Source organism: Ceratotherium simum, chromosome 24 (assembly GCF_057802395.1).
Source record: "Ceratotherium simum simum isolate JZ-2026a chromosome 24, ASM5780239v1, whole genome shotgun sequence".
Classification (NCBI taxonomy): domain Eukaryota; kingdom Metazoa; phylum Chordata; class Mammalia; order Perissodactyla; family Rhinocerotidae; genus Ceratotherium; species Ceratotherium simum.
Window position 1 is genome coordinate 9,183,130 of NC_141923.1, and position 26,899 is coordinate 9,210,028.

Below are 26,899 nucleotides of genomic sequence, written 5' to 3' on the forward strand. Positions count from 1 at the left end.
CCAGTGGGGAATTAAATGATCTCAAGCCATACATGAATAAGTTTCTTACAAAGTAAATCAGGCTACATCAGAGTTCCTATTAAAAAGAGACTGCCTGACCTCTCCCCAATAAGTCTATGTCCACAAAATACCTAACTCCTCAATGCACAGGTAGAAAATGGCAGACACAGAACTCTTTGGCACCCAGAAGTCCTCTGCTTTATGTTAATTACGTTTTATCCTTTAGTATCAGTCAACAGCTTCAGGGGAAAAAGTTAACTTCAAACTCATTAATGTGATTTATACGTTTTTAATATAAGTAAGTTATGGAGATGAATTTTGGAGTCTTTATTTCACAGTAATTACTATCTTGCCTTTTGTTGCAAAATCAACTTTTACCAATTCCAAATCATTTACTATTCAAAACAATCTAACACACACACTTACCAAGTGAAACATTAAGACAGTCTTCATTCACATCTGCCTAATACACTCTATTTCATAAACTGATTTTTTAAGGATGTAAGATCTTAGTTCAAAAGAAGGTGTTAACAGATTCAAATTAAAACATTCTGTGTGTTATTTTCTTGTCATCAAGAATCCAGAAAGACCTGAGAAAATTTAGTAGGTGAAAATAAAGGCATTAACGATATTGCAGTTAACATTTATTGATCACTTGTTATGTGTCTAGCATAGTTCTAAGCACTTTATATACCTCATTTAATCCTCACAACAATCTTATGAGCAAGATAGACAACATTACTTCCGTAGAAATAAAGTTTTAAAAAAATTCATCCCTTATTAAAAAGAAATTCACACAAATGTTTAACATAATTCCTAAAAACTGTCATGATATCAAAGAAAAATGGAATCTTGGTCTAATACTGTCCTTTCGATCTAAGTTTTGAACATATCTTATAAGGATATTCTTTTGTTACACCAACTAATAAATTCCCCTGGGCACCATTCAAGGCACATATATGATACCGATTTCCTTCCATATCTCTTACAGCCCAGGTCAAAGCATGGCACGTGTGAATCACTGCTCACATATAAAAACTTGTCATGTGGCTGGTAAGTGCTATTATTGAAAGTCTTTTAGACTTTAATGCCCTATATCCGCTTTGTCTATTTGCAGAAGGGCTGTTTTCTACAGATAAGCTAGAATTCAGAGATACTCAAATTTTAGTTTGCAGTGGTTCTCAACTGTGTCTGCACAATGCAATCACCTAGGAAACTTGTAAAAAATCCTGAGGCCCGAGTCCACCCTCACAGCTTTTGATTTAATTGGTCTGGGGTGCAAGGATACCAGCCCTGCCTTTCTGGCATCTGCATTAGAATCACCTGAGGCATTTGTGGCACAGTGCCCTCCCAGACTAGACAAAAGAAGCGGAGAAGCAGGGAGTCCTAACACCCAGAAAACAAGCTATCTGGCCAAAGGTCTCACCCTCTGAAATCACAGGAAGCAGACATCTGTAATGAAAACTACATTAAACCAATAGGCATTCCAATTTTGGTTGAGGAAACTCACTATTAAAATTAGTCAATCAACAAAACATACAAACAGATAATAAAGATTGCCAAAATCTAAGAAAAATCACAGAACCAAAAAAAGATACTGTACTCAAACACAACTATCTCTGTGCCAAAAAAGTTAATAGAAAAAATTATCATAATTACTACTCTCAAAGAGACTTAAGAGGCTATAACATCAAAAGAAGAATAAGCTGACATATAAAGAAAATAATCACTTCCCTTAAAATATGACTGAAAAACAGAAAAGATGAAACTAGTAACCTAGAAGAAGCTCTCAGATCCACCCAGTGCAGTGTTAAGAACAGAGGAAAAAACTTTGGTACAAGAGTTAAGAGATGTGAAGAAAAGAAGCTGGATTCTGAAGTTCCCAGATTCATGCAGTAGGAGTTCCTGAGGGAGAGAACAGAGATGGATGGAAAGGAAATACTCACATACATTAAGAGGATAAATTTTTCGAGACTCAAAGACGGCCATTAAGTCTTTAGATGAAAAGGGTCCACGCCAAGTACAGAGAAGGATGAATGAGGTTTAAAAAAACACCAAAAAAACAAAAAAAAAAACCCACACACATCTACACTTGTGGTGAAATGCAGAACACCAAGGATAAAGAAAAAAGCAAGAAGCTTCAAGAGTGGAAAACATATAAATCTAACAAGAAACAAAAATCAACAAAATTGGATGCTAGAAGACAACAGAGCAATGTCTTCAAATTAAGAACTCTCTACATAGCTAAATTATTCTCAAACTAGAGCAAAATATAGACATCTTTGGACTTTCCAAGATTCAAAAACTTTACCATTCATGAACCCTCTTTAAAAAAATTATTTGAGCATACTTTGAAAAATGAATCCAAGAAAAAGGACATGGATACAAGAAAAAAGTAGTAACAAAAAAGTCAGTTAGACTCATGATTAACTCTAAAGAGCTAATGAGACACAGCATACAAAAACAAAACCCTGGAACTAAAATCTCAGGAAACTGTAATGTGGAACAAGGTCTGTGAGGAGCTGGGAGAGTGGAAGTGAAACATGCGGGTCACTCTCGTGGGGGAAAGACACAGATTCTAGTGAACTCTAAATGTTCACACACACAAAGTTAAAATGTGCTAAAGAAAAAGAGTCGGACATTTTGAAGGCAAGATTTCACAACCTCCTCCCACTCAAAATCTGAAGAAATGAACCAAAATTAGCAATTAAGAAATATTTCAGCAGCAAACAGTGGCAGAGCCTCACACGCTAACCTCTGGGAAGTGGTAGCCAAGAAGGGAGCCAGACATTTCCAGGAAGCAACACGTGGCTCCTTACACACCACTGAACCATACAGGGGAAAAGAACGGGAGTAAACACCATTCTGAAATTTTTCACCAATAATCTCCCATTTACAAGATGTAAGTAGGAACCTTGGAAAAAAAAGACTTGAAAAGAGGAGACCCTCCCTACTCTCACAGTAACTCAACAAAGCAGGACCTGCGATTCTGTTTCTTCTCTGACTGGGAAGAAGCCTGGAGAAAGAGGGTACAACAACCAAAATCATTCAGGACTAATTATCTTCAACAATAAACAAGGATTTACCAGAATAGATGACAAAGGAGAAAACAAGAAAAACATAAAGAGCTAAAGCCATGGAGAAGAGATCCCCAACAAGTCTCTCTCTCACTGTGATTAACTAAGAACGTATTAACAAATCAACAGATTTCACCAAATTTTTGACTCTTCTGGCTAGAAGACAATGGAAGCAACTACTGGGGAAAGACAGATAATTTGGCTTATAGCACCAGCTGAGCCATAGCTCACCAAATTCTCCCCAAATACGTACCAGCAGGCAAAGAAAATCAATTAGCAACACCAAGCCCTCAAATCCAAACTATGAGGAAAAGAAAAACAGTTTTATAAGATGGGAAAGCCAAGGATTCACAAATACAATAATCCGGTAAGTCCAGATGAAGCTATCCCTATTCAGTATTAATAAGATCAAGAGAAAAAGCATGCCAACAAAGTTAGAATACTCAGGGACAAAAAGAGAAAATGAAAGAAATGATCATAGCGTTCAAAAGATAGCTGAAGACCCCACTCTGAAAGAAAACATAGTCCTCTGAAAAAGAAGAAAATTTTATAAAATGCATTGAAGGCTTAAAAAGACTGAGGAAATGAGAAATAATTAAAAAAGAAAACAAAAGATAACAAGGAAATTGCATAGCTCATAAACAGAACAATAATCATTACAGAACTTAGAAATATATTAGAAACATCAAAAAACAGAGCAGACACAACTGACAACTGAGTGACATGAAGGAAAGGTTTAGGATAATCACAGATGATATAAAAGAAATAGACTAAGAATTAAGCAGTTAGAAGAAAACAGACATGGAAGATGCGCATGGTCTCTACATAAATAGAGACAACTAAAAACATGACTAAGATAAATGAAAGAATAAATAAATAAATATAGGGGTATACCATATTCATGGAACAATAAAGAATATTGTAAAAATGTCAGTTCTTCACAAAATGATAGAGAGTCAATGCAGTCTCAATCAAAATCCCAGAAGCATTTTTGAAGAAATTAATAAACTGATTCTAAAATTTAAATGTAAAGTCAAAGGGCCAAGAATACCCAAGACAATCTTAAAGAAGAACAACAAACTGGAGGACTTATACTATCAGATATCATTATGAAGCCAATAGTATGAACAGTGTGCATTGACACAAAGATAGATAAGCAGGCTAATGGTACAGAACGGAGTATCCAGAAACACACCCAAACACATATTTTTACTGAAAGCCCACTACATACTATGGGGACATTATGGTCTTTTCAATAAATAGTTCAGATCAACTAGATATCCACATGGGGTAAATAAACATTGACTCATACCATGCACAGAATCAATTTCTGTTAAATTGTAGAACTAAATGCGAAAGGTAAGATAAAGTTTCTTGGTAATAACACAATATCTTCATGATCTTGAGGTAGACAGAATTTTTCTAAAATAGAATACAAAAAGCACTAACCATAAATAAAATGACTGATAAATTTAGACTTCATTAAAATGAGTAACTTCTGTTCATCAAAAGATACCATATTAGGAGAGTAAAAAGATAAACCACCGATTAGAAGAAAATATGTGCACATACATATATTATATATATACAAAGTACTGAACTCTGGCAAATCAAAAAAAAGCAGGAAACCCCAATATTTTTTAATGGACAAAAGACTTGAAATGCACCTCACCAAAAAAAAGGATAATCAAGGCTGATGAGCATACAAAAAGATGTTCAAAAATCAGTATTTTCAAGATTAAATTAAAACCATAAAGAAATACCAGTGTACATCCACCAAAATAGATAAAGTTAAATAAAATGCAATAGCTAGTGTCAGCGAGCAACTGGAACTCTCATAAGCTGCTGGTGGGAGTGTAAACTGGGATTGCTGCTTTGGGAAACTGCTTGCCAGTATCTACTAAAGGTGAACATACATAAACCCTATGCCACAGTAACTCCACTATATATATATACCCAACCTGAAATACATATGTTTCCCAAAATAAATTGTAAAAACACTCAACAGCATTATTGCAATTGCCAAAAACTGGAAACAATTCAAACATCCATCAGTAGTACAAGGGATAAATGAGTTACGATACAGTCATATAATGGAGTACTATACAGGAATGGAAAAAAAAATTTTTGTTACATGCAACAGAAATTCAGACATACAAATGAATGAAAAACAGACACAAAAGAGTACATACTGTATGGCACTATTACTACAATTTTTTTTAAATGGCAAAACTAATTTATGGTGTTCGAAGTCAAAATATTGGTCATGACTGGGGGAGGGAAATGAGTGAGGTTTCTGGGATTCTGGTAATGATCCACATCTTGATCTGGGTGATGTTTAAATGCATATGTTCACTTTGTAAAGTTCAAATTCCACACTTATGTGTGTACTTTTCTGTATATATGTCATAACTTCACTTAAAAATTTAGAGAGAAAAAATACTTGACAAAATCCAGCCAAATAAGACGAGATTCAAAATAATGCACTCAATAATGGGGCACTGAAGGAAAAGATTTGTTAGTAAACACTAAATTCTCTTAAATATAGAACTATGGCTACACTACCATTATAAAACAGAAAGAAATGTATCAACTTCAACAATCTAAATTCATATATTCAAAATATGGTTTCTCTCTATTACTCTATCATGCTGAAAAAGCTAGACAGATTTTCACCCAATTTAGAGGGTATATTTTGGGTAATCTGACTTAAACTATAGGCTGCCTGGTATAAATTACACACTGCATGAGGCACAATCACCTCAAGGAGACAGGAAGCCGACCACCAGAGCAGCCGTAGGCCTCTGATTGCAATGGAAAGCCTTTGCTCTTGTTCAACTCTTTGTACCACACTCCAGGCTAAGTGCTAACAGGGATTTATTTAACAACAGTTAACAATTTGTCAGAGAAACTCTAGAAAAGCCAACTAGCATAATACAACTTAAAAAACCAAAAAACTTGGAGGTGGAAAGAAGGGTATGTGCACATCATTCACAGGGAACAACAATATATACTATCTGAAAAATAAAAAATAAAATACAAACTGCAGGGCCACAGTCTAAACCTACTCCAAGAACCTCCAGGGACAAGACCCAAGAGAGTCTAATGAACAGCTGTTTTTGTTGGCTTGGGCAAGCAACTTAATCAAAACCCTACAAGAAAATAGCTAGTGGAGGTATTACTGTCCTTCTAACTTAGTGAGTTCCTTCCAGAAAATTGAGCTGTTCTTAACCAGATGGGACAGGCAGGGATTCTTTAAGGATGGAACTACATGTTATCGATCTCTGTGGCTCCAGGGACCTGGCCTAGACCAGGCACATAAATTAGACCTTATACATAACTGTTGAATGTTGATTTAAAAGTACACACTGAACCCAATAACCGTTGGAACCACACTGCCAGATTCTAATGCAAGTGTTTCGCTCTCATCGACAATGAACATCTTTGGCTGTGTACTTTTCAAGGGCAGATTGATAATCAGACTCTTTCTTCTTCAGCTTTATGTCACCCCAAGATTCTGTGCTTTAAATAAAACTCTTAGGCTATTGAGGCTGAAAACACTTCCAAGTGGATAAATTCATATTTCACTCTAGTTTCCAAATATACCATATCATAATTAAGCATGGCTGTAAAAAAAATGGACAGAAAAACCTTGCTTTTTTCCATTGTTGATTAATGCTTATAGGTTTTACCATAACAGATATCTCTTAGGAACATAAAGAGAAATAGATATTGAATTGTTTAACCAACCCCTTTCCAAAAGAGATTTGAGTCTGATAAATACAAAGAACATATATATTTTTTTAACTTATTTTTTTCCTAAACTTACTGTGGTAATAATTTCATGATATATGTAAGTCAAATCATTATGCTGTACACCTTAAACCTATACAGTCAATTATATCTCAATAAAACTGGAAAAAGTAAAAATAAAAAAATAAGGCATTAGCAAAGATTTTTATAAGTGTAAATGCTGTCAGACAAGGTTATCTATTGAGCTGGAGGAAGCGATATATAATGAAAAGAGAGACAAAAAACTTCAGCTCAAATGCTTGACTTTTGTATAACTCATGTAATGATCTCTAAGGTGCTTTGCAGTTATAAAAACAGATTTGTAAGACACAAATGGGTTCCAAAACAAAAACTACAGTTAAACATGGATTCTCTGAATAATAAATCTGAAAAAAAATTTAAAAATTATGACAAAGGAAAAAGGAGGGAGCAAATATGCTAATTTTAAGGATTAATACAGTTTCTATGATTAAGCATCATATTTAGCTCTGAGCTTCCTGGTAACCAGAGCAAAAAAAGACTTGATTATACACCCCTTGCTAAAAAAGAAATGGAATACTAATTTCTCAGACGAGAACGCTTTTCCTTAAAGGGAGCCCCCAACTTTTCAGGCAGTTGAACTCTGCTTTTATCTGTTTTAGATATGGGGTATTTACAATTTATTTGAAGAAAATGTTTTGGGGCTTAAAAAAGAAAAAAAAATCTTTAAAAAAAAACTGTCTGATTCAACTCTTTCACTTTACAAACAAAAAGACAAAAAGTCAACAAAATTAATAATTAATCTACAGTTACACGGCTATCAAGCAGCTTCATGATCTTACCTAATCTTAACTTTTATAATTTCCTTTTATACGAAGAATAACCCTGTGTCAGCCATGAGGACCAAAACAAAGCAGTAAACTAATGAAGGAAATCTCCTAATAGTTCAATTTGGTATTCATTTTTTCCCCCTAACTGAAGCTGTATACATGTAGGGGATGATCCAACAGGAAATTTCCATTTGTGAACTACCCAAGGACACAAGAGAATGATAAGGTCACAGATGTTAGCTCTGCAGCAGAATGACCTATTCAGCTGTAAAGTCAGCCAACCTGCAGAAACCAAATTCTCTCCAGCACAAAGGTCCAAACAGTGCCTTGCAAAGGAAGGGGAACAGCAGTGCACAAGTTCTCACTGTAACAGAGAGCTTTACTTCTCAATCAGCAAAATTTTAGGTTAATCAAATACCTATAAAGTTAATCAAATACCTATAAAGTTAATCAAATACCTATAAAATCTAAATATTACAGTGATACCAGGAGTTATGTACATGCCTGCACAATATTTCTACCATAAAGTTCACAATTTCGTAACATCTCTCCAAAAAATTAATCCTCTTATATACAGATACATAGCTTTACATAATGACATTTCTGTAAAGAGCAAAATAATGTTCAAATGGTAAACACACCACACCAACAAACAAGGAAACTTTCAAATGGTAATTTCTCAAATACCAATGGTTCAAATGGTCAACACTTTGACCCCACCAACAAAGAAGGAAAAACTGAATTCGAGATCAACCTTAGGGGGCAACTTGGGAGAAAAGAACACAAACTATGAATTTAGTGTCCCATCAAAATCCCTCTGCCAGATCTTAGCATCCCAAGTTAGAATCTTTTCAGGAATTTAATAATTGCTACTGTACATAAGAAATATATAAATGTTCATTTTTCTAAAACCCTCTACATGTTTTTCTGTATCATAGTTTGCCTTTATATAATAATGATAAATATTTAATTGCCAAGCAATCTGTTATTATTTTCCTTACTGAGCTACTGATTTACTGCTCTAAAATTAGAATTTGTTGCAATTATAATCACAGGAAGTCCAAACGATAATTCAATAACAAAATTCACCTTTGTTATAGCTTTGGCTTTCAAACCTCCATTCTCCACAACACTGAAGTCCAGTTTGCCATCATCCTTACTTCCTATAGCTTTGAGTCCTTGCAAAAGAATATCTCGTAAATTTTGATAAAGAGGTTTTTCGGCATAGTCCAGTAATTTCACTGTTTCCATGTATTTAGCAATTTCATCTAAAAGAATAACACAATTATTTTGTAATTTTTAAATCATAAATACAACATATTTATTTCTTCTAATAAAATAATTTCTGGTTATAGTAAAATTAGAATGCAAATGTATATCTTGTTAAAATATGGTTCTTTTCCCCAATCACTTCTTCAATGGAAAGTATGCTTTTTCACCCAGGAACTGTCACGTAAATCGAATAAAAAATGTATTTTGAGATACAATGTAAAAAAACATTTTTGTAATTGTGAGAGACAATAAGATAGGAGACATACTTAAAATTCAAACATGCAAAAAAATAACTGCTATAGTTTCAAAGCTATAAAAAAGTATGAAAAGACCTAAAATAAAGATTATGAAGTAAAATGTGCTTAAGTGCAATGTATACCATGGCCAATATTTTTTTTCCATGGAAGCCACTGGTTGTATAGAAGATAGCTGCATTCTTTGTATAAATGAGAAATAAAACATCCCAAAAACAGGTTGAAGAAAGAAGGCCTGGTTTTCCCATAAAAGAGAAAAATCAGGTTCTGAATGATAAAAGGTTTACTGTACACTGAGGCAAAACCATATTCATAAAAAGAAATCTTACGTCAAGATCAACACTTCTCCACATTAAAAACCCATCTTCAGGCTAATGACTCACACATGTACATCCCCAGCCTAGCTCCTTCCCCTGACCTCCAGACTTATATATCCACTGCCTCATATATTGGTTCTTGGATATGTGGGAGATCAAAACTTGGCCACCCCAAAATATGTCTCTTTACTTTGATTATTTTCTCTGATGGACATCTGACCTCCCCCAAGCTAAAGAATTTAACACAGAAAAGACTTGTTCCAGGAAGGAGCCACTATCATACGATGGCTATAAGATAATTTAAAATAGATGTTACAATAGGAAAGGCACCAACAAGCCCATCTTATCAAAAATTCTGTCTCTCCCAGGCCACAATCTCTAGGTGGCCCTGCAAAGAGTTGCCAGACATTTACATTTATAAGGGAAATCTCCATTTGTAAAGGTATTTCCCTCTCTGTATTGAAGAGTGGGGGATGGCCTTATCTGTGGAAACTCTTATCAGTATGGAAGGAGAGGACTTAAATCTGCATACCCTTGATTACTCTAATTTCTGTTCCCCTTCTGTCTCCCTCTCCACCCTCAACATCCTCCTTTGTCTTTAGCTGAAGATGGTATTTAAGATGAGGATCTCTGTCATTTTGTCGAGAAACTCAGTTTCCCTGGTTTCTCCAATGTATACATGTTATTAAACTTGGTATTATTTTCTCCTGCTAACCTGTCTTTTAATTATTTGGCCAGCCATAAGAACCTTGAGGGAAAGGGCGGAGGGGGATTCTCCCTCTTCCCCAGCAGATACATAACTGTCACCTCACATCCAAATCTAAACTCCTGACCGACCACTAAAACCTGCTCCACCTGTCGGTTTCCCTGTCTCGGTTACTGAGAATTCCATCCTTCCAGCTCCTCAAACCTGGAATCTTCTCTTGGCCTACACCCCATATCCAATAAATCAAGAGATCCCGTCAGTGCCACACACACACATATATATACACATTCATTCATTCCAATATTTATTCAGCTCCTACTATGTGCCAGGCACAATTCTAGATACTTGGGATACATGAGGGAAAAAAGGCAAAAAATCCCTCCCTTCAACTTTCTTAATCTGATAAAGGAGATCAAAGAAAACTCGAAGCAAACATCAAGTATGGTAAAATATTGAAAACTTTCCCTCTGAGAGAGGAAAATGGCAGGGATGTCCACTTTCACCACTTCTCTTCAGTACAACAGTCATGTAAGCTTTCCGCCTACAGTAAGGCAAGAAAAGAATAGAAGGCATAAAGAGTGGGATGGAAGACATAAGACAGTTTATTCACAAACATGACAGTGTACATAGAAAATCCTAAGGAATCTATAAAAAACTACTAGAATAGGTAAATTTAACAGGTCACAGGATGCAAGGTAAATATATAAAAATCTATTCTATTTCCTTATGCTAGCAACAAGCAATTAGAAAACAAAATTTAAAAAAATATATATCGGGCCAGCCCCGTGGCTTAGTAGTTAAGTGCGCATGCTCCCTACTGGCGGCCCTGCTTCGGATACCGGGCACGCACCGACGCACCGCTTCTCCGGCCATGGTGAGGCCGCGTCCCACACACAGCAACTAGAAGGATGTGCAACTATGACATACATCTATCTACTAGGGCTTTGGGGAAAAAAAGGAGGAGGATTGGCAACAGATGTTAGCTCAGGGCCGGTCTTCCTCAGCAAAAAAGAGGAGGATTAGCACGGATGTTAGCTCAGGGCTGATCTTCCTCACAAATATATCACTTACAAGATCATCAAAAAACATCAAATACAGTGAAAGATGGGCAAGATTTTTTGCAGAGAAAACTATAAAACATAGTTGAGAGAAATTAAGTGAGACCAAATTAAATGGAGGATATACCATATTAGTGGATTGGAAGACTCAACAGTATAAAGATGTCAATGCTCCCCACTTAGTCTATAGGGTCAATGCAACCCCATTCAAAGTTCCAGCAAACTGGGGAAGGAGGGAGGGGTTGTGGAATTGACAAGGTGATTCTAAAATTTACATAGATATGCAAAATGCCAAGAATAGCAAAACAGCAAGGTCAAGTTTAAAGAATAACAGTGCTGGAGGACTTGAACTACCAGATATCAAGACTTAAGATGAAGCTACAGTAATTAAGACCCAAGAACAGACAAAAAGAACAATGAAAGAAAAGAGTCCAGACACAGATCCACAGATCCACACTTGATTTAAGACAAAGGTGGCACCATAGGAAAGAACGGTCTTTACAAGAAAGGCTGCTGGGTCAACTAGATAGAACTATGGGGGTGGGGCAGAAATATGGCCCCTCCTCATATAACACACAATAATCAACTGCAGGTCGACTATACATCTATCTGTGTAATTGGCAGTCTGTAATTGCCAAAGACTGGAAACAACCCAACAGCAGAATAGATAAATAATAGTATATAAACACAATGGAATACTATACAGAAATGAGAATAAACAAATTACTATTAAACATGCAACAATGGGACTCTGAGGATCTAAAGTACAGCATGGTGACTACAGTTAATAATACGGTATTGCACACTTAAAGTTGCTGAGAGTACATCTTAAGCATTCTCATCATAAAAAAAGTTAACTATGTTAACTATGTGAGGTGATGGATGTGTTAATTATCTTGATCTTAGTAATCATTTTACAATGTATACGTATATCAAATCATCAGGCTGTACACTTAAATATATACAATTATATTTGTCAATTATCCCTCAATAAAGTTAAAAAATAAATAAAAACATCAAAAAAAAAAAAAAACCCATGCAACAATGGGAATGAATTTCATAAACACAATACTGAGCGAAAGAAAAAGGACTCTAACAAACGAGAACGTTAATTTCATGAGAGCAGGGATTTTTATCTGTTTTGTTGGCTCTGATTCCATTTCTACATAGTTCAAAAACAAACCTTTGGTGTTGGAAGTTAGGCTAGTGATCCATCAGCCCAGAGGGAGAGGCCCGTGATTGGCACGAGGCACGAGGGGGATTCTGAGAAGCTCATGAGGTCCCATTTCTTGACGTGGTTGGTAGGTTGCAATTTTAAACAGCATAAGGTCTGAGCAAAGGCTTGAAAAGACTTAAGTATATCCAAACTGACCACTTCTCACTACCCACACTGCTAATTCCTTTGCTTGGATTGCTGCAGTAGCCTCCTAACCTGCTCCTGCTTATACTCTGTCTTGCTTCCTTGGCAGTCTATCCTCAAAACAGAAGCTGGGGAGATCTCCCTTAAAGACAGACAGTTCAAGTCACTCTTCTACTCCAAGCCTTACACTCTTGCTCAAAGTGAAAGCCAAAGCCTTTTTGATGGCCTTTTTAGGACACATTCCTCAAATATGCTGGGCACTTACATTCCTTCTGCCCAGAACACTCTTCCCCAGACTTCCTCCTAAGTGGCTCCCTAGCTCCTTCCTACAACTGCTCAAACGTCGCCTCCTCAGTAAGGCCACCCCGGCCACCCTAGTGAAAATTCCAGTCCTCCTCCCCACCCCAGCCCCGCCCCCTAATTCTAGTCCAATTTCCTCTTTTTTCCACAGTACTAGCCGTGTAATATACTGTAAAATTCACTTGTTTACTCTCTCTCTCTCCCAACTAGAGCATTAGTTTCATGAGGACAGGGATTTTCATTTGTTTCGCTCACTGGTGTATCCCTAGTGTCTAGAATGGCCCCGGGCACACAAACCTCAATAAAAAAATAGTTGAATGAATGAATGAAATTTGGTTCCTTTCCTGAAAGGACTGAATAATAAGTGAATGAAGCTCAAGTATCCATGTAGCCCACCTGTGGAAAGGAAAGTGCTTTTGATGAGAGCAGGCGCCACTACAACGATTGCACTTAAAAATACCTAGGCGCTTACATTAAGGGATATTCCACGGACATCATTAACTTTTTTTCTCCCAGAAACCAAATCTCTATGAACATTTAACAAGTCTTTTCCTACCTGGCTTGTTTTTCTCAGGAAAACATTTGTCCATCAAACCTGCAATATTTTCTCTATATCTGTTAAAAATTAAAGAATGAGTCATTGTTTGAAACTTCATGCCATGGAAAGTTATTAATATTTAATAATAGGAAATAGCACATTAAGCAGCACTGTGCTACATCCTAAATATGCTTACAGACATTCTTCTAAAATAAACTGAACAAAAGACCAAAGAATCTTACTGTTTAATGAGTACTTTCTTATTTCTACATTAGTATCAGATAAAACTATAGTTCCCGTCAAGAAATTCTGACTAAAAAACATTTGCCTCATCGTGATTTTGCCCCAAATAATTTATTCTAAGTTTTCCTTTACCTAATTTTGGAATCTCTAACATAGTTAGGATCTTTCAAATTATCCTCCCAAGGAAGACGCCCACTGAGCCACTGGATCATGCAGTAACCAAGTATTTCCAAGTCACCACGTCTCGACGGGGCTATGGATGCAAAAGAAGCAGATTACGCATAGTGAAATCATTTTTTAAGTATATATAAAGCAAGAAGGTAACACAGTCGACTTTACAGTCTTGTTTTTCATCATAAAATTTTGACTGCATTTAATAAAAGCACTGAATATTGGGCAGTATATAAAGGAAATAATTTACCTCCAATTAATCATTTAGTTTAAAACCCAAACTGTCAAACTCTCAAGTTTCAAACTGAGACCATCAGTCTAGGAAATAAATTATAAAACAATGACGCATTTAACATTGCCCTTGGAAAACTTAAAGATATTAAACACGCTAAAAGCTATTAAGAGGCCCAGAAAACAGGGGGTTTTAGCTCGTCCGCAGTGTTGGGCACAGAAAAAAGAAACGATTGCTCAGGAAATCGATGACAAAATAAAAGTTTACCTGTTACAAAGTTGTAGCTGCATAAGAAACTTACACACTTTTTGGGGGTAAAAAGCCCCAACATTCTGATTAAGCTAAATAAAACTAAAAAGAAATCCTCATCGCAGCTGACTGAACTACCTTCACAGCTAAGACCTCGGTAATCTTTGAAAGTTGGGAGGAAGATAGTGAGAGAACCCAGGTGGCCCTGTTACAGAACTGTAGGAGTCTAACCTCTCCTTCTTTCTCCAGCCCCTTCAATTCTTTTTTATCTACTTATTTATTTATGCAGAATTAAGAATCGTGTAGGAATTCGGGTGAAAACATTAGCAGTGTATTTCTTATTTCTTATTCAAGTGCCGCTGACGTACCCACACCGTTGTGTGCATCGATGCTGGTGAATTCAATAGTGCCATCGTGACATCTTTTGGGGTCTTCTTTGTACTCTTTGTGAACTCCTTCTGGGCAATACCGATAAGCAAGGCCATAATCTACCAAGTACACCTATAAATGTCCAAGCACCAAGACACATTAAAGCCCAAATGATTGCACATACACTCCTTTAAAGCCCAGAAACAAAATACAGTCATTCTAGGGTGGGTTCATTTACAAGCCCATAACATACTACCCAAACAAGTTAGATCCAATATGCAAACAACAGGAAATACTTAATTCTCAAAGACTTTATTTAAAGAAAAATATTAAACGACCATGTAGCTACAGTCCAGATTCACCTGACTTTATATATTTCTAGACAAGTACGTGTTATAATTAATCTTGTCTCCAACCTGAGCAAGGATTATAAACTTTATACTTTTTCTCACAGTCTAAACCAAAATTAAGCACACAGTAAACCATCAATACTTGTTGCACAACAACCGCCACACACCGAGTATAAGACTGCTAACTTAGTTAACACGTGATACATTAGTTGTCTTCTATTCCTCTGCTTCTTCACTTATAAAATCATCAAAAACGAAATTCACTTTAAAAAAATATTTCAAAGATGATAATAATGATCTGAAGAACTTTTAGATAAGGCTCTTAGCTATATTTAAATATTTTATATCGAAGTCAAATCTTCATAATTAAAACTAAATTTTAATACTATATACAGACACATCTGTGGGCATATACATGTGGGGCTGATCAGCATACACAGCTATTAAATTTGGCTTTTTCTATTCGATAGCCACATATTACACCTCTAATTCTGAGTAACTGTCTTGTAAATGTATGCATTTGGTCACAAGAGAGAACTGAAGCAAAAATACAGGGATGGATCTAGCACACACATCTAGCAACAGAAAAATAATCCCACCCAAAGCATACGCCCGAAGGATAACACAGCTGCAAAAATATTTCCATATAAATAAAAGGCAGCATGTTTTAGTCAACTGTAAACTGAAATAAATTGCATTTTTACTTATTATATTGTACAAGTCCAGTCTACTTCAACTAATGGAATCCTTATCGTTCAGGTTCTTAGCTATGTTTTGTTTGTTGTCTGCTTGTTTTTAACCTAAAAACATCTAAAATGAGATGTCTGGAAATTCTGTGACTGCCTTTAAGATTTCTCGATTAGCATGCTATAGCATAGCATCTTTCTTCTGTCCTACGTATACAGATACCTTACAGCCACCATAACGGAATGGGGAAGGGGAAGCAAACATATGAGATGACAGAAAAAGAAAAGGGAGCCAAAGAAAAAAGGAAAAACTACCCAAGAGGAAGTTAAAGACAGGCTTGAGAAAAAGAAGAATGAAGTACGGACTATCGACAGAAACACACTTAAAATGTTTAAATATTCCTCTCCTACACAAGATCCAGTAAGAAGAGAGAATACACATGGAACGGATTAAGTACCGTGGCCCAATTATGAGTGTCAACTAAACCTTACTTTTACCAAAATCATGGAAACAGCTTCAAGAAAATTGTATAAATCCCTTTACTCCAACTAAACTGACCCAAATAAAGGTGTAACATTAGCTTTTCTCTGTTCCTTAAAAAGTAAAAATTACCGAATGCATGTAATAAACAAAACAAACGCACATTTGGATTCCAAACACTAAGGGTATACAAATTTAGACAGCTAAGATATTTCTGTAAACCAATTGATTTGAATAATCAACATGTTAAAGACCAAATTTTCCAAGTAACAGAACACTTATATTTGACGGATTTCTTGAACAAAGGAAATTAAAAAAACGACACAGCAGACAGGCAAACATAATTCATTGGTGCACTATATAATTTTAAGCTTCCACCCCCAAATAGCTATTTGAAATTCATTTTGTATCACGAGCACGTCTTCTGAATATTATTTAGGGAAAAATAGCCAACTTGATAAAGTGCCAACAAATCACATCAAAAATGTAGAATGTTAACTAGATAAAAGTGTCAAGAAGAAATACTATTACCATATCTACTTCAAAAAGTAAAACTTCTATGGGTTCAAAAGTTCAAAGCAACCATATCTGTTTTCAAACAACAGGTTTTAAATAGTAGAAATTAAAACTATAAAGCTACCTGGTCAGGATTCTTGTGGCTCAGAAGAAGATTTGAGGCCTTGATATCTCCGTGTACATACTCATGTTCGTGAATATATTCCAGAATATCCAGCTATGAAAGCATCATATAGAATAAATTAATGTAGTACCTAACACCAACCAGCAGAGGACCGAGCTTCAACACAATTAGCCTTTACTGGATTAAAAACAAGAATGTAGCTCACATACAATTCTTAAGCTTAGCTGCAAGACAGTTTTCCGAGAAAATCTTTTGGCATTTGCTTCATATATTTTCTGAAGGTCACTCCCAAAGCGATCCATTATCATAAACCTGTAACTAAAGACAAACAAGACAAGTCAATGAACCAAATATAACTCAGGAAAACCTACTTCACAACGAGTACTAAAGAAATTTTTTCAAGGCAGTGTGAACAAAAGAGAAGGAAAGAAAAACATTTGAAACAATTTCTTCCAACTAAAATCTCAAGAGTTGAGAGTCTTTTCCTGTTGTGCCTTTTACCTGGAGGGCCTCCTCCCTGTCTTGGTTAACAGACAACGTCCACAGGGGGAACCCAACAGATTCATTCACAGTAAAGATAAAACAATCTGAGTAAGGCTGATATCACAGAATTTTCATAAAGTTAATTTATGTTTCTGGATATTAGCTTTCTGCCTGTGACTGTTTTTCTCAATTTTTAAGGCACATTTTAGCAGTATTAACATTCTATTAAAATCAAGAGTGTCAAGAGATGATGTTAATAGCTAAATTTAATAAAATTGCTTAAATGGTGTAAAAGGCTTGTATATTAAATACTCAACAGACAAGATTTGGGGAGAGAACAAATATCCTGGAAAAATGTGCAGATTTTTGGTTTTGCCACAAAACAACTATGTCACCTTGGCCAAGTCACATTACTTCTTTGGGCCCCAACTTCCACAGGCATCAAATGAGAGAGTGGGGCTTCGTGCTTTCTAAGCTCTTTTCTAGCACTCAAATTCTAAGATTCAATAACCACTCATATTTCAGTGTGTACTGAAAAGCATCACCTAGCTGCAGTAACATGGTTCATCTTTTGCTCAAACGACCACTTTTATCTTTATAAAGTTTTCCAGATTCTGACTTGTCTGGTTAAATCACTCAAAACCAAGACTATACTCAAAGATAGTTTATCTTCCAATGAGGATAAGATTAATAATCACCATAATAACAAGAGCCACCATTTATTGAAGCCTCGGCATGAGATGCCACTACTCCAGCACTTTAGATGAATTAGTGCATTGACCTCACACCACCCTTACGAGGTAGGAGCTCCTATCACCCCATTCTATGGCAGAAGAAAACTGACGATTTGCAATTTGTCCTCTAGGAAACAGTGGCCATGCTTTTGACCACTGTGTTAAACGTATGGAAATAAACAAACATCTGCAGGGACACAAAAGTCCCACTTATATGTTGTAGGCTTCTAAGATAAAATACAGTATGACAAGCTCAATAGGAAAGGAAGAGCTAACATTAAAAGACAAATGCCAGATGAAAAATTCAGGATTCTATACATTTTTGAACCGGAAGACAATTACAGATCATCGTGTCTAAACATCTTTTAATAAATAAAATAATTAATGTCTACAGAGGTAAAGTGATTTGTCCAAAGTCATACATTTAGTCAGTGGCAAAATGTATTTATTCAGGTAAGATTTTCCAATACCCTGACCTCTAAGATAATAAAGAGGGAACAATTTTTACTTCCTGATTTCCTTTGTACAACAGGTTTTGAAAGGTTGAGGGATGAGACCAAGGACATGTGTACATGTTTGTTTTTACAAATAAGTGATATATGTAATTATTATAAAGTAATATATGGGTAACAAAAATACAACCTCTCCTGACAGTCTGAAAGAGGGCTTAAACACAACTGCTTAATTCAACATGAGATCTATTAACACATCACATTACGCAGATCTTTGTTTTCATTCATAGATCATTCCACCACTTCTCTAAACAATCCCTTAATCACCTCACCATTTCTAAATTATACACATCAACTGAAGCATGATTCTGTACACTACACAGAAATTTTTACCACATTCTTCTACAAGGATATTTCTACCACTGAGTAGTAAAAGAAAAGTTATTTCTAAGTAACTCCTCTAAAGTAAAACCATCGATGGATACTTTCCTGAGGACTAACATTTTTATGATCCTAACTCTGTTCTAAGCACTATATACATATTATTTCAAATGAGCTACAGGGAAAAGTAAGAATTTCTGGCAGGGGAGGAGGGCTGGAAGGAAAATCGTACCTTCTATTTCTTTACTTTTGTAAGAACTAAAATGATTATTTTTAAGAGCTTCAACCTAAAAAGTAAATCAATACCATAGAAGTGATTAAATCTCCCTTTTAGAAGGAGACACTTCTAGCAACTTCATGTTACAGGAGAAACAGGCTGAGAGGTAAGGTCACCACCAGGAAGTGGTGAGTTGAGATGCAACTCAAGTGTGTCTGGTTCCAGACTCCCTGCACTTAGAGCATCCTCTGTCCACGCTGTGGAGCTCTCTCCTGCATCACTCCTGTCAGTTAGCTTAGAGAGTCAACCCCGATCCCCACCATCTCTCCAGGCCCTGAGCACCTCACAGGAGCCACACACACACAAGCCCTGTTTAATTGGCTCTGTGATCTATCACAAAATAGGTGATAAAAGAATGTAGAAGGTAAAAGGTGCTATGACAGTGTTGACAGCTTTAAGAAAAGTCACCAATCTCAAACAAAAAAAATGAACAAAGAAATAAAACCAATAATAATAATAATGCTGACTGCAACTAATATTTGCCGAGCACGTATTATGTGTCAGAAAAATCCCTCTTACGACTGACACGTTTCATTTCATCTTGACAGTAACTCCATAAAGTAAGTGCTATTACCCTCCTCTTACAGGTGAGGAAACACGAGAAAGTGACAGTGACTAGCCCAGGACCACACCCGACAGAGTCAAGTGTAATCTAGCTCAGTGAAGTTTAGGTTTTACTGTGATATACTGTCGCTGTTGTTATTAAAAAAAAGAACAAAAAGAAAAAGAAAAAGAAGAAGTTTATACTGAACTTCTGGAAGGAGGGAAAAAACTTAGTTATTCCAAGTCTCAAGTGCTCTAGTCCCAACCACACTTCTCCTCCAACTGTTTCTCCACAATGTGGTTTTGATAATGCATGGTTTCTTAGGAACACAACCACTGTATACGGGAGTACAATCGAACTGCATCTGCTTTCTAGCAAATCATCTGTACAGGTTTTTCCTGCCCAAGTCCCTCCCAGACAGACCCCAATTCACCACGTAAACCATGTAAACCCTTCTCAAATGCCATTTTCACCATCGTGTCACTGTCCCTTGTTCAGAACGGGCAATAGCTTCTGACGACCTACTACACGTTGGTTCCAAACTGCTCTTTCCTCTCCGGTCTTCATTATCTGCCTCACTCTCTCTCTCCAAGTTTACTTCCCTCTCTCTCACACGCACGCCCTCTTCTTTTGTTAAAGAAAGATGGCCAAGAGGCCACACAGCAGGCCAGATCCCATCCTGCCCGTGTTCATGTGACTCTCCCACTTGAGACGCTAACCCTCCTCGTCAATGGTTTTCTAAACCAGTAGTTCTTAACATTTAAGGGATTAAAAACCCCTTTGAGAGTAAAAGATAACACTTACATGTATTTTACATATATTCTAACTGCTTTATGTTTAATCCCTTTTGTTAAGTGGCTAGCTGTTACTCTATTTCACAGACAGGGAAACTGAGGCAAAAAGAAGTAACTTACCCAGTCACACACATTTTAAGGGGCAAAGCACAGATTTGAAACCAAGCAGTCTGGCTCTAGAATCCTTGTTCTTAACTTAATTAATTCTTGCTCTATACCATTTCTCCAGAAAATTTCATAACAACTATAGAAACTTGTCCCGGCAAAACCATATGTAACTAAACGTTCTATATCATTTCAGGGAGTTCCCACATTCCTAAGAGATGCATGGATTCCAGGAAAAGAACTTCCAAGTTGTTTGGTTCCCCACCCAACAGCTACCTCTCCTCTCCACCTTTTCTAACAGAGCACCAATGCAGCGCAGGCATTCCACCCTCTTCCACATGGCCATGTGCTTCACCACGCCCATCAACATGATCACTGCACCTTTGCCAGTGACTGGTGTAAGCAAGAGCACTGGTAAAATTCTGACCAAGAACACACGAGACAAGTCTGCCACGAGACTCCTGGGAAAGGTTTCCTTGCCAGGAAAGTGAAACTCACAAGAAGCAATACCATTTCCTGCTGTTGGGTACCTAGAAACGGGGCAGCCACCTTGAGACCATACAACAGAGAATTAACAGAGAACAAAGACAAGATGAGGAGGGCAGATGGGCAAGATAAAGGAGCCTGAGCCCTTGATGATTACTCAAGAGAGCTGAGTCAAAGTTCTCCTTTACCTGCAGCTGAAAGCATCTCAACCAATACACCCCCAGTTCCAAACTAAATCTACTCTTCAAATCTCAGCTACCAGCCTCACTCCATGAAGTTCCACTCATGCATTCAAATATTTTAAAGTGTTAATTACGCATCAAATTATTGGAGGTTTTCTCCAACTCAACTACGCCAACAATGTTCTCTCCATCCTCTGAACTCCTAGGACATATAAGCGTTTGAATCACACAATTTAGCACTTAACTATTCTCTAATTGTTTGATACATGTTTGTTCTTTCTCACCAGCTAGACTGAAATCTCATAATGAGCAGGACTCTACGGTGGGCAGATTATATATCTAACAGGAAATACCAAAATGAAACCTGAGGGGCTCCCTTTTACATAAATGACATGGAGTTGTTTGCTTGTTTATTTTTAACCACAAAAAGAAACTGCACGGCTCCTTTGGCTTTGTTCCCACTTGTCAGCCGGGTTCCAGTCAGTTGCTACTGCTCTATCCAAGTCCTCCAGACTAGAGACAACATCTGTTCACCTCTGTCAAATATGCCCCACACAGCCCAGATGCAGGCCTAGCAGTATTGTAGGTGCTCAGTAAATAATTCTTGACTAAAAAACTCAACAGTGAAGGCTCAAAAAGAGATAAGAAAAACAAAACATGCATTATTTTTTACCTTTTTCCATTTTTATCATGTAGACCAGACCCCCAATACTTAGGAACACCCAGGTACTTCAGTTTATGGGTACGAATCCATTTCTGAACTACAAGTTAAAACACACATTTGTGATTCCAATTTTGTTACACATAAATAATTTTTTTAAAAAAATCATTAAGAGCAGAATGTACTTATACATGCAATAAGATTTCACCCTTATTCATAAAAAAGGAAGTGAATAGTACATTATAACCAATAAATGAAAAGTACTTTACAATCAAAACATTTTTATTAACCCACAAAATTTTGTTATTCTGCCCTAAACATTGTCTTTTAAATGAAAAACCTGCAAAAGATATTTTTAAAAAAAACAAATCACAGTACTGCAGCTACAATTAATATCTCTAATTATGTAAATGTTTACTTGCTTTCACAGCAAGACTTATCTTTTACCCTAATCCAAAAGTTTTTTACCGTATTCTAAAAGTCCTCAACCAGGAAATTAAGATCTAGAAGAGATGGAAGACTTCCTTGAGAAATTGTCAAGCCTGATACCATCCTACCAGGAGACTCCTTCGATTCTTAGAGTGCAGAGGAGGAGAAGGGAGGGGAGCAGAGGGCAAAAAGGACCATGGTAGCCAGAAGAGGTCCTGCTCTCTTCCTTGATAGTCATACATCAGTTATGGTATGCCCCCCAGATTATGTTCTCCAGAGTTTAGAAAAATACTCAACAAGATTTGGAGATCCTTGAACCAAACCCATGGATTAGGGTTAATTCTCAATTTTTAACAGTATTTCCTAAATCACGTATCATTTATTAACTTTATTCTGTATGTCAATATAGGTGAAATTTTATCATAACAAACCCATTAAGAGATCAGAATTCTTTCATATAAATCTCATTTAAATGGAATTTATTTATAAAGTAAAAAATAATAAAGCATCATAATATAAGATCCAATGCTCTAGTCTTGGCTTAAACAAAATAAAACAAACAGTGGTCATTTTAAAAGTATAAACACATGTGTACCGTATTTCTTACTTTGCTCTGGTTTGGCAGCTCGCTGGTAGAACTTCAATTCAGTAAAAAGAGGTCCATTGTCACTGGGTTCCTTAAAACATAAGCGTTAATTAGTACTAGCAGCAGTTAAAATTACTGAGTTATTTTCAATGAACCTTCAAAAAAGATTAACAAATCAATTTCTCTTTCCAAACAATGCAATTTCGTTACTTAAGTTTATAACTATGTTTAAGATTAAGTCAAACTCTTTAGAAATGTTTTAAATATGCTCAGAATAGTCCGTAAATGTTATATTTCTCTCAAGTTCCATTTCTATAAGTGATAAGCTATAGAAAATCAGACATACAGCTCAGTGTTTGCAGAAGTTTAAGAAAAATCTTTAAACTTATTTTCATTTTCATTAAGCTTTCTCTTAAGCATAGATCAGCAACGATGTTAACTGTTTCACCAAATGGCTACAGCTATTTCTGCGATTTAATAAAATTTCTATACCTGATTTAACCAATTAGTGGCAAAATCCCCTTCCTTTCCTGTTTTCCATTATGGTTGTATCTAGTTTATCGGGACTGGCAGAAACCAACCTTACCACAAACAAGAATATTCTGGAACTCCAGCGTGAGCAAGCATTGTCCATTTAACTGCATCCTTTCCCTTCTGACACTGATTCCCATGTTTTTCAAACTAAGGAGCCCTACAATTTACTTTCCCACATTATAATTTAAAGTCAAGAGGAAAATGGGGCTCCATAACAGTTGTTTTCCACCAACTTTACTGGCTTCGTTTCACATTTTAAGGGATATTAATAGTTAAAATTATGTGTCAAGAGGCATATATTCACAAAAAGGTCTCTGACAAACAAGAAATATCAGCCAGTTTGGGGTTTTAACTTGTTAAATAAATATGGAAGGGTGGGAAGGATCTTATAATTTTGTGGACTTTTTAAATAGTAAATTTTTTCTGACTAAAATTGGTTAGTATTTATCTAATGTTTGTGTTGGTATTATCGTGTTTATTAAGAACCCGAGAAAAATTGTGAAAAGCAGTGAAAACTTCAAATGAGGAAGCTAACATTTCCAAACAAATTTTAGGGTTGCTTTTCTTTTATGAAGTACAGAAAGAAAGTTATCTCGGACAGAATATCTGTGTAGCTGGAGTTCAAGGGTCAGTAGAGCATTAGGAGAAGTGATAAATGAGGCCCACTACCTTCACTGATAGAAAATCTGTGAAAATATGTAGTTTTCAGCTACTGGAGATGCCTTTTGCAAATACTTAAAATGTGTTCATTTTTTTTTCATTCAAGATAAGCTCCCTGTCATATAAGTTAATTTTGCTCCTTGAAGTTTAAATAAAGCCACTCTATACACACAGTTCTAATATCTCACATTTCTTGTAACGCAGAAAACAGACATCCCCAGTTAAAGTACTTACAGGAAGACTAACTAGCCAACCTACAAAGAGTCAGGCAGTACCTAGTGAAGAACGAGCATTCAACATCAAATGGGCAACATATACAACACTTGGATCAGAACCTGAACATAAGCTTGACTTATTTGTTACATGTAAGTCTAGTTTTCAGCCCAGCCTTGGAAGAGAATGGTACACAAGGACTTGGCATGTCATCACCTCTTAAGAAGCAAAAACTAACCAACATACTAAAGTGTAAGCGCCGCAACCCTAATTTGTGGACTCACTGTCTCAAGTTTCGTCGTAACCTGTGGCTCCTGTCCTAGCAGCAATGGTAGCAAGACAGACACTTGTGAATGTTTAGAGCTCGTGGATGAGAACAGGCTTTCTGCAGGAGTAACAGACTCAGTGCAAGAAATGAAGAAAGAAATGGAAATTCAAGAGAAGCAACTATGGTAAAGTTACTCTCCAAAGGCTAACTTACAGAATAGCTCATTAATGTAATTCAGGTTTGAAAGAGGTTTTCCTAAGACAAATTCTGGCTTATTACCATCAGTATAAAATTCTGATTTATTCAGTTTCAACCTATGTCATATCAACTTTAATTTTCAAGCTTTCCTTCAGGCAATAATTTATTAAACTTATAATAATGAGAATCAACCTATATAAATCAGACTACTATAATGAAAGCCCCACTACAATGAAGGCTCTTTGAGCTCATTTCATATTTTTTCTAATCCAATAAGATTCCATTATAACAAAATAAAGGAGCTACTTCCTTGTTCCTTGGCATTGCACTCTAGCCAAAGCTAGCTATTTCTGTTGAAGAAAATACCTTAACTCATAACTAAAATTTTATTAACATATTTCAAATCTAAAATACTTTGCCAACTCTATAATAGCCAAGATTTAGAAAAGAAATTGGGACTGACATTTTAACTAGAATATCACTAAACGTTTCTTTAAGACTTCTAAGTGTCAAAATGAAGATGACAACAGAAAAAAAATTAAAATGTGATATATTTCAATGGCACCATCTAAAAGCAACTGGCTGCCATTTAAAAATGAAGCTGTATAAAGTCTCTCCTTCTTACCAAAAAATTATGATATATGAATTGAAAATTCAGGTCACTTCTCATAACATCAGTGAGAGAAATTAAACATCAGTCTGCAAACTTCTTTCCAGGGAACTTCGAAATACAGATTTATATCAGTTCATACTGGAACTGTTAGGATACAAGATCCAAAAGCCTGACCTCCACCTCTAGTTCTGCTAATAGTTCACTGACATGACTGCAAAGGGTGAGTGTCACTGAAGGAACTAATTCACTGTAAATTCTGTTAACAAGAAAACACAAAAGAGAATTCTTTCTCCTTGCATTATCCAACTTATTATTATCAATTTACCATTTCTCTCTGCAATTTACTTTCCTGACATAAAATATAGTGTCTCTCAGCTATCTAGAGGCAGACAATACAAGTTTACCATCTCTGGTGACCCAGCACCATGACTCCAAGACTGGTCCCATAAGTCAATAAGGATTAAGGCCCTAAACAAAACCAGACACAGTCATTTGGTTAGGAGAGAGAATATATTTAGCATGTACCTAAACATCTCTCTTGAAAATATTTATCTTAACTTTATTTCAAGGCCAAATGTAAGAAATCTGTGGGTTAACTATTTGGAGCTCTTTCATTGAGCAGATATGCATATTAGCAGCAACCACATTTTCTGCCAAATCTTCCACATTAAGGTGGAAGCCTACCAGAAGCACAGGGTACCTGCATGCCTTTACTGAATAAAAGGGTCCCCAAACAGACAGACATGAGCACGCACACGACGCCACTGAAAATAATTAAGGCGCTCTGTGCGCCAGATTCTACCAGCGGTTCTCAACCGTGATACACTAAAGAATCCACTGGGGAGCTTTACTAACAGTACCAACGCCCAGGCCCTGCACCCAGAGGTTCTGACAACTGGGGCTAAGAACCACTGTTTGAGCTGACATGCTATTACATTAATTATTACTTTATTAAGCATAACTTCACACTAAAAATCAATTTGCCTTTGATAATTTCTTAAATAACATTTGCTGAGCTTTCTCCTCTAAAAATAAAATATGTGCTCATTTTAGAAAATTTGGAAATATTCTGATATATTTTCTTCACATATATAGCTATTTTATAAAATTATCTCCATACTATACATAGTTTTCTATCCTGCTTTTTTTAAGTAATGAATTATGAAATTTCCCCAGCATAGTACTTGTTCTTTGAAAACATGATTTTTAATAGCCCCTAATGTTTTAAATGGCAAATGTTCATAAATAGTTCTGATTTTAATACTGGAAAGACCTGATACTCATTTTATATATGTTTGTATCTGATAAATCCTTTCAACTTTTAGTATTATAAAGCTCTGAGAATAAAAGATGCAGAGAAGTAACGGACAGAGCTATGGTATACCATACCACAAG

General features: G+C 36.1%; 1 protein-coding gene across 11 annotated transcripts in view; it reads right to left on the reverse strand.

Moving 5' to 3' along the window:
* The window catches only part of VRK1 (VRK serine/threonine kinase 1), an 81,874-nt gene that overhangs the window by 11,393 nt on the left and 43,582 nt on the right, over positions 1–26,899 (reverse strand). For 8 of the 11 annotated variants that reach the window (XM_087447969.1, XM_087447964.1, XM_087447971.1 and 5 more), the window contains 8 exons: positions 23,028–23,109; positions 22,016–22,103; positions 17,114–17,222; positions 16,905–16,997; positions 14,747–14,879; positions 13,859–13,979; positions 13,502–13,560; positions 8,768–8,946 (listed from right to left, as the gene is read on the reverse strand). In XM_087447969.1, coding sequence (XP_087304095.1) covers positions 8,768–8,946; positions 13,502–13,560; positions 13,859–13,979; positions 14,747–14,879; positions 16,905–16,997; positions 17,114–17,222; positions 22,016–22,103; positions 23,028–23,109 — 864 coding nt within the window. The remainder of the gene's footprint in view (positions 1–8,767; positions 8,947–13,501; positions 13,561–13,858; positions 13,980–14,746; positions 14,880–16,904; positions 16,998–17,113; positions 17,223–22,015; positions 22,104–23,027; positions 23,110–26,899) is intronic. The other 3 variants (XM_087447974.1, XM_004434249.3, XM_087447965.1) reach the window with 1 other exon arrangement.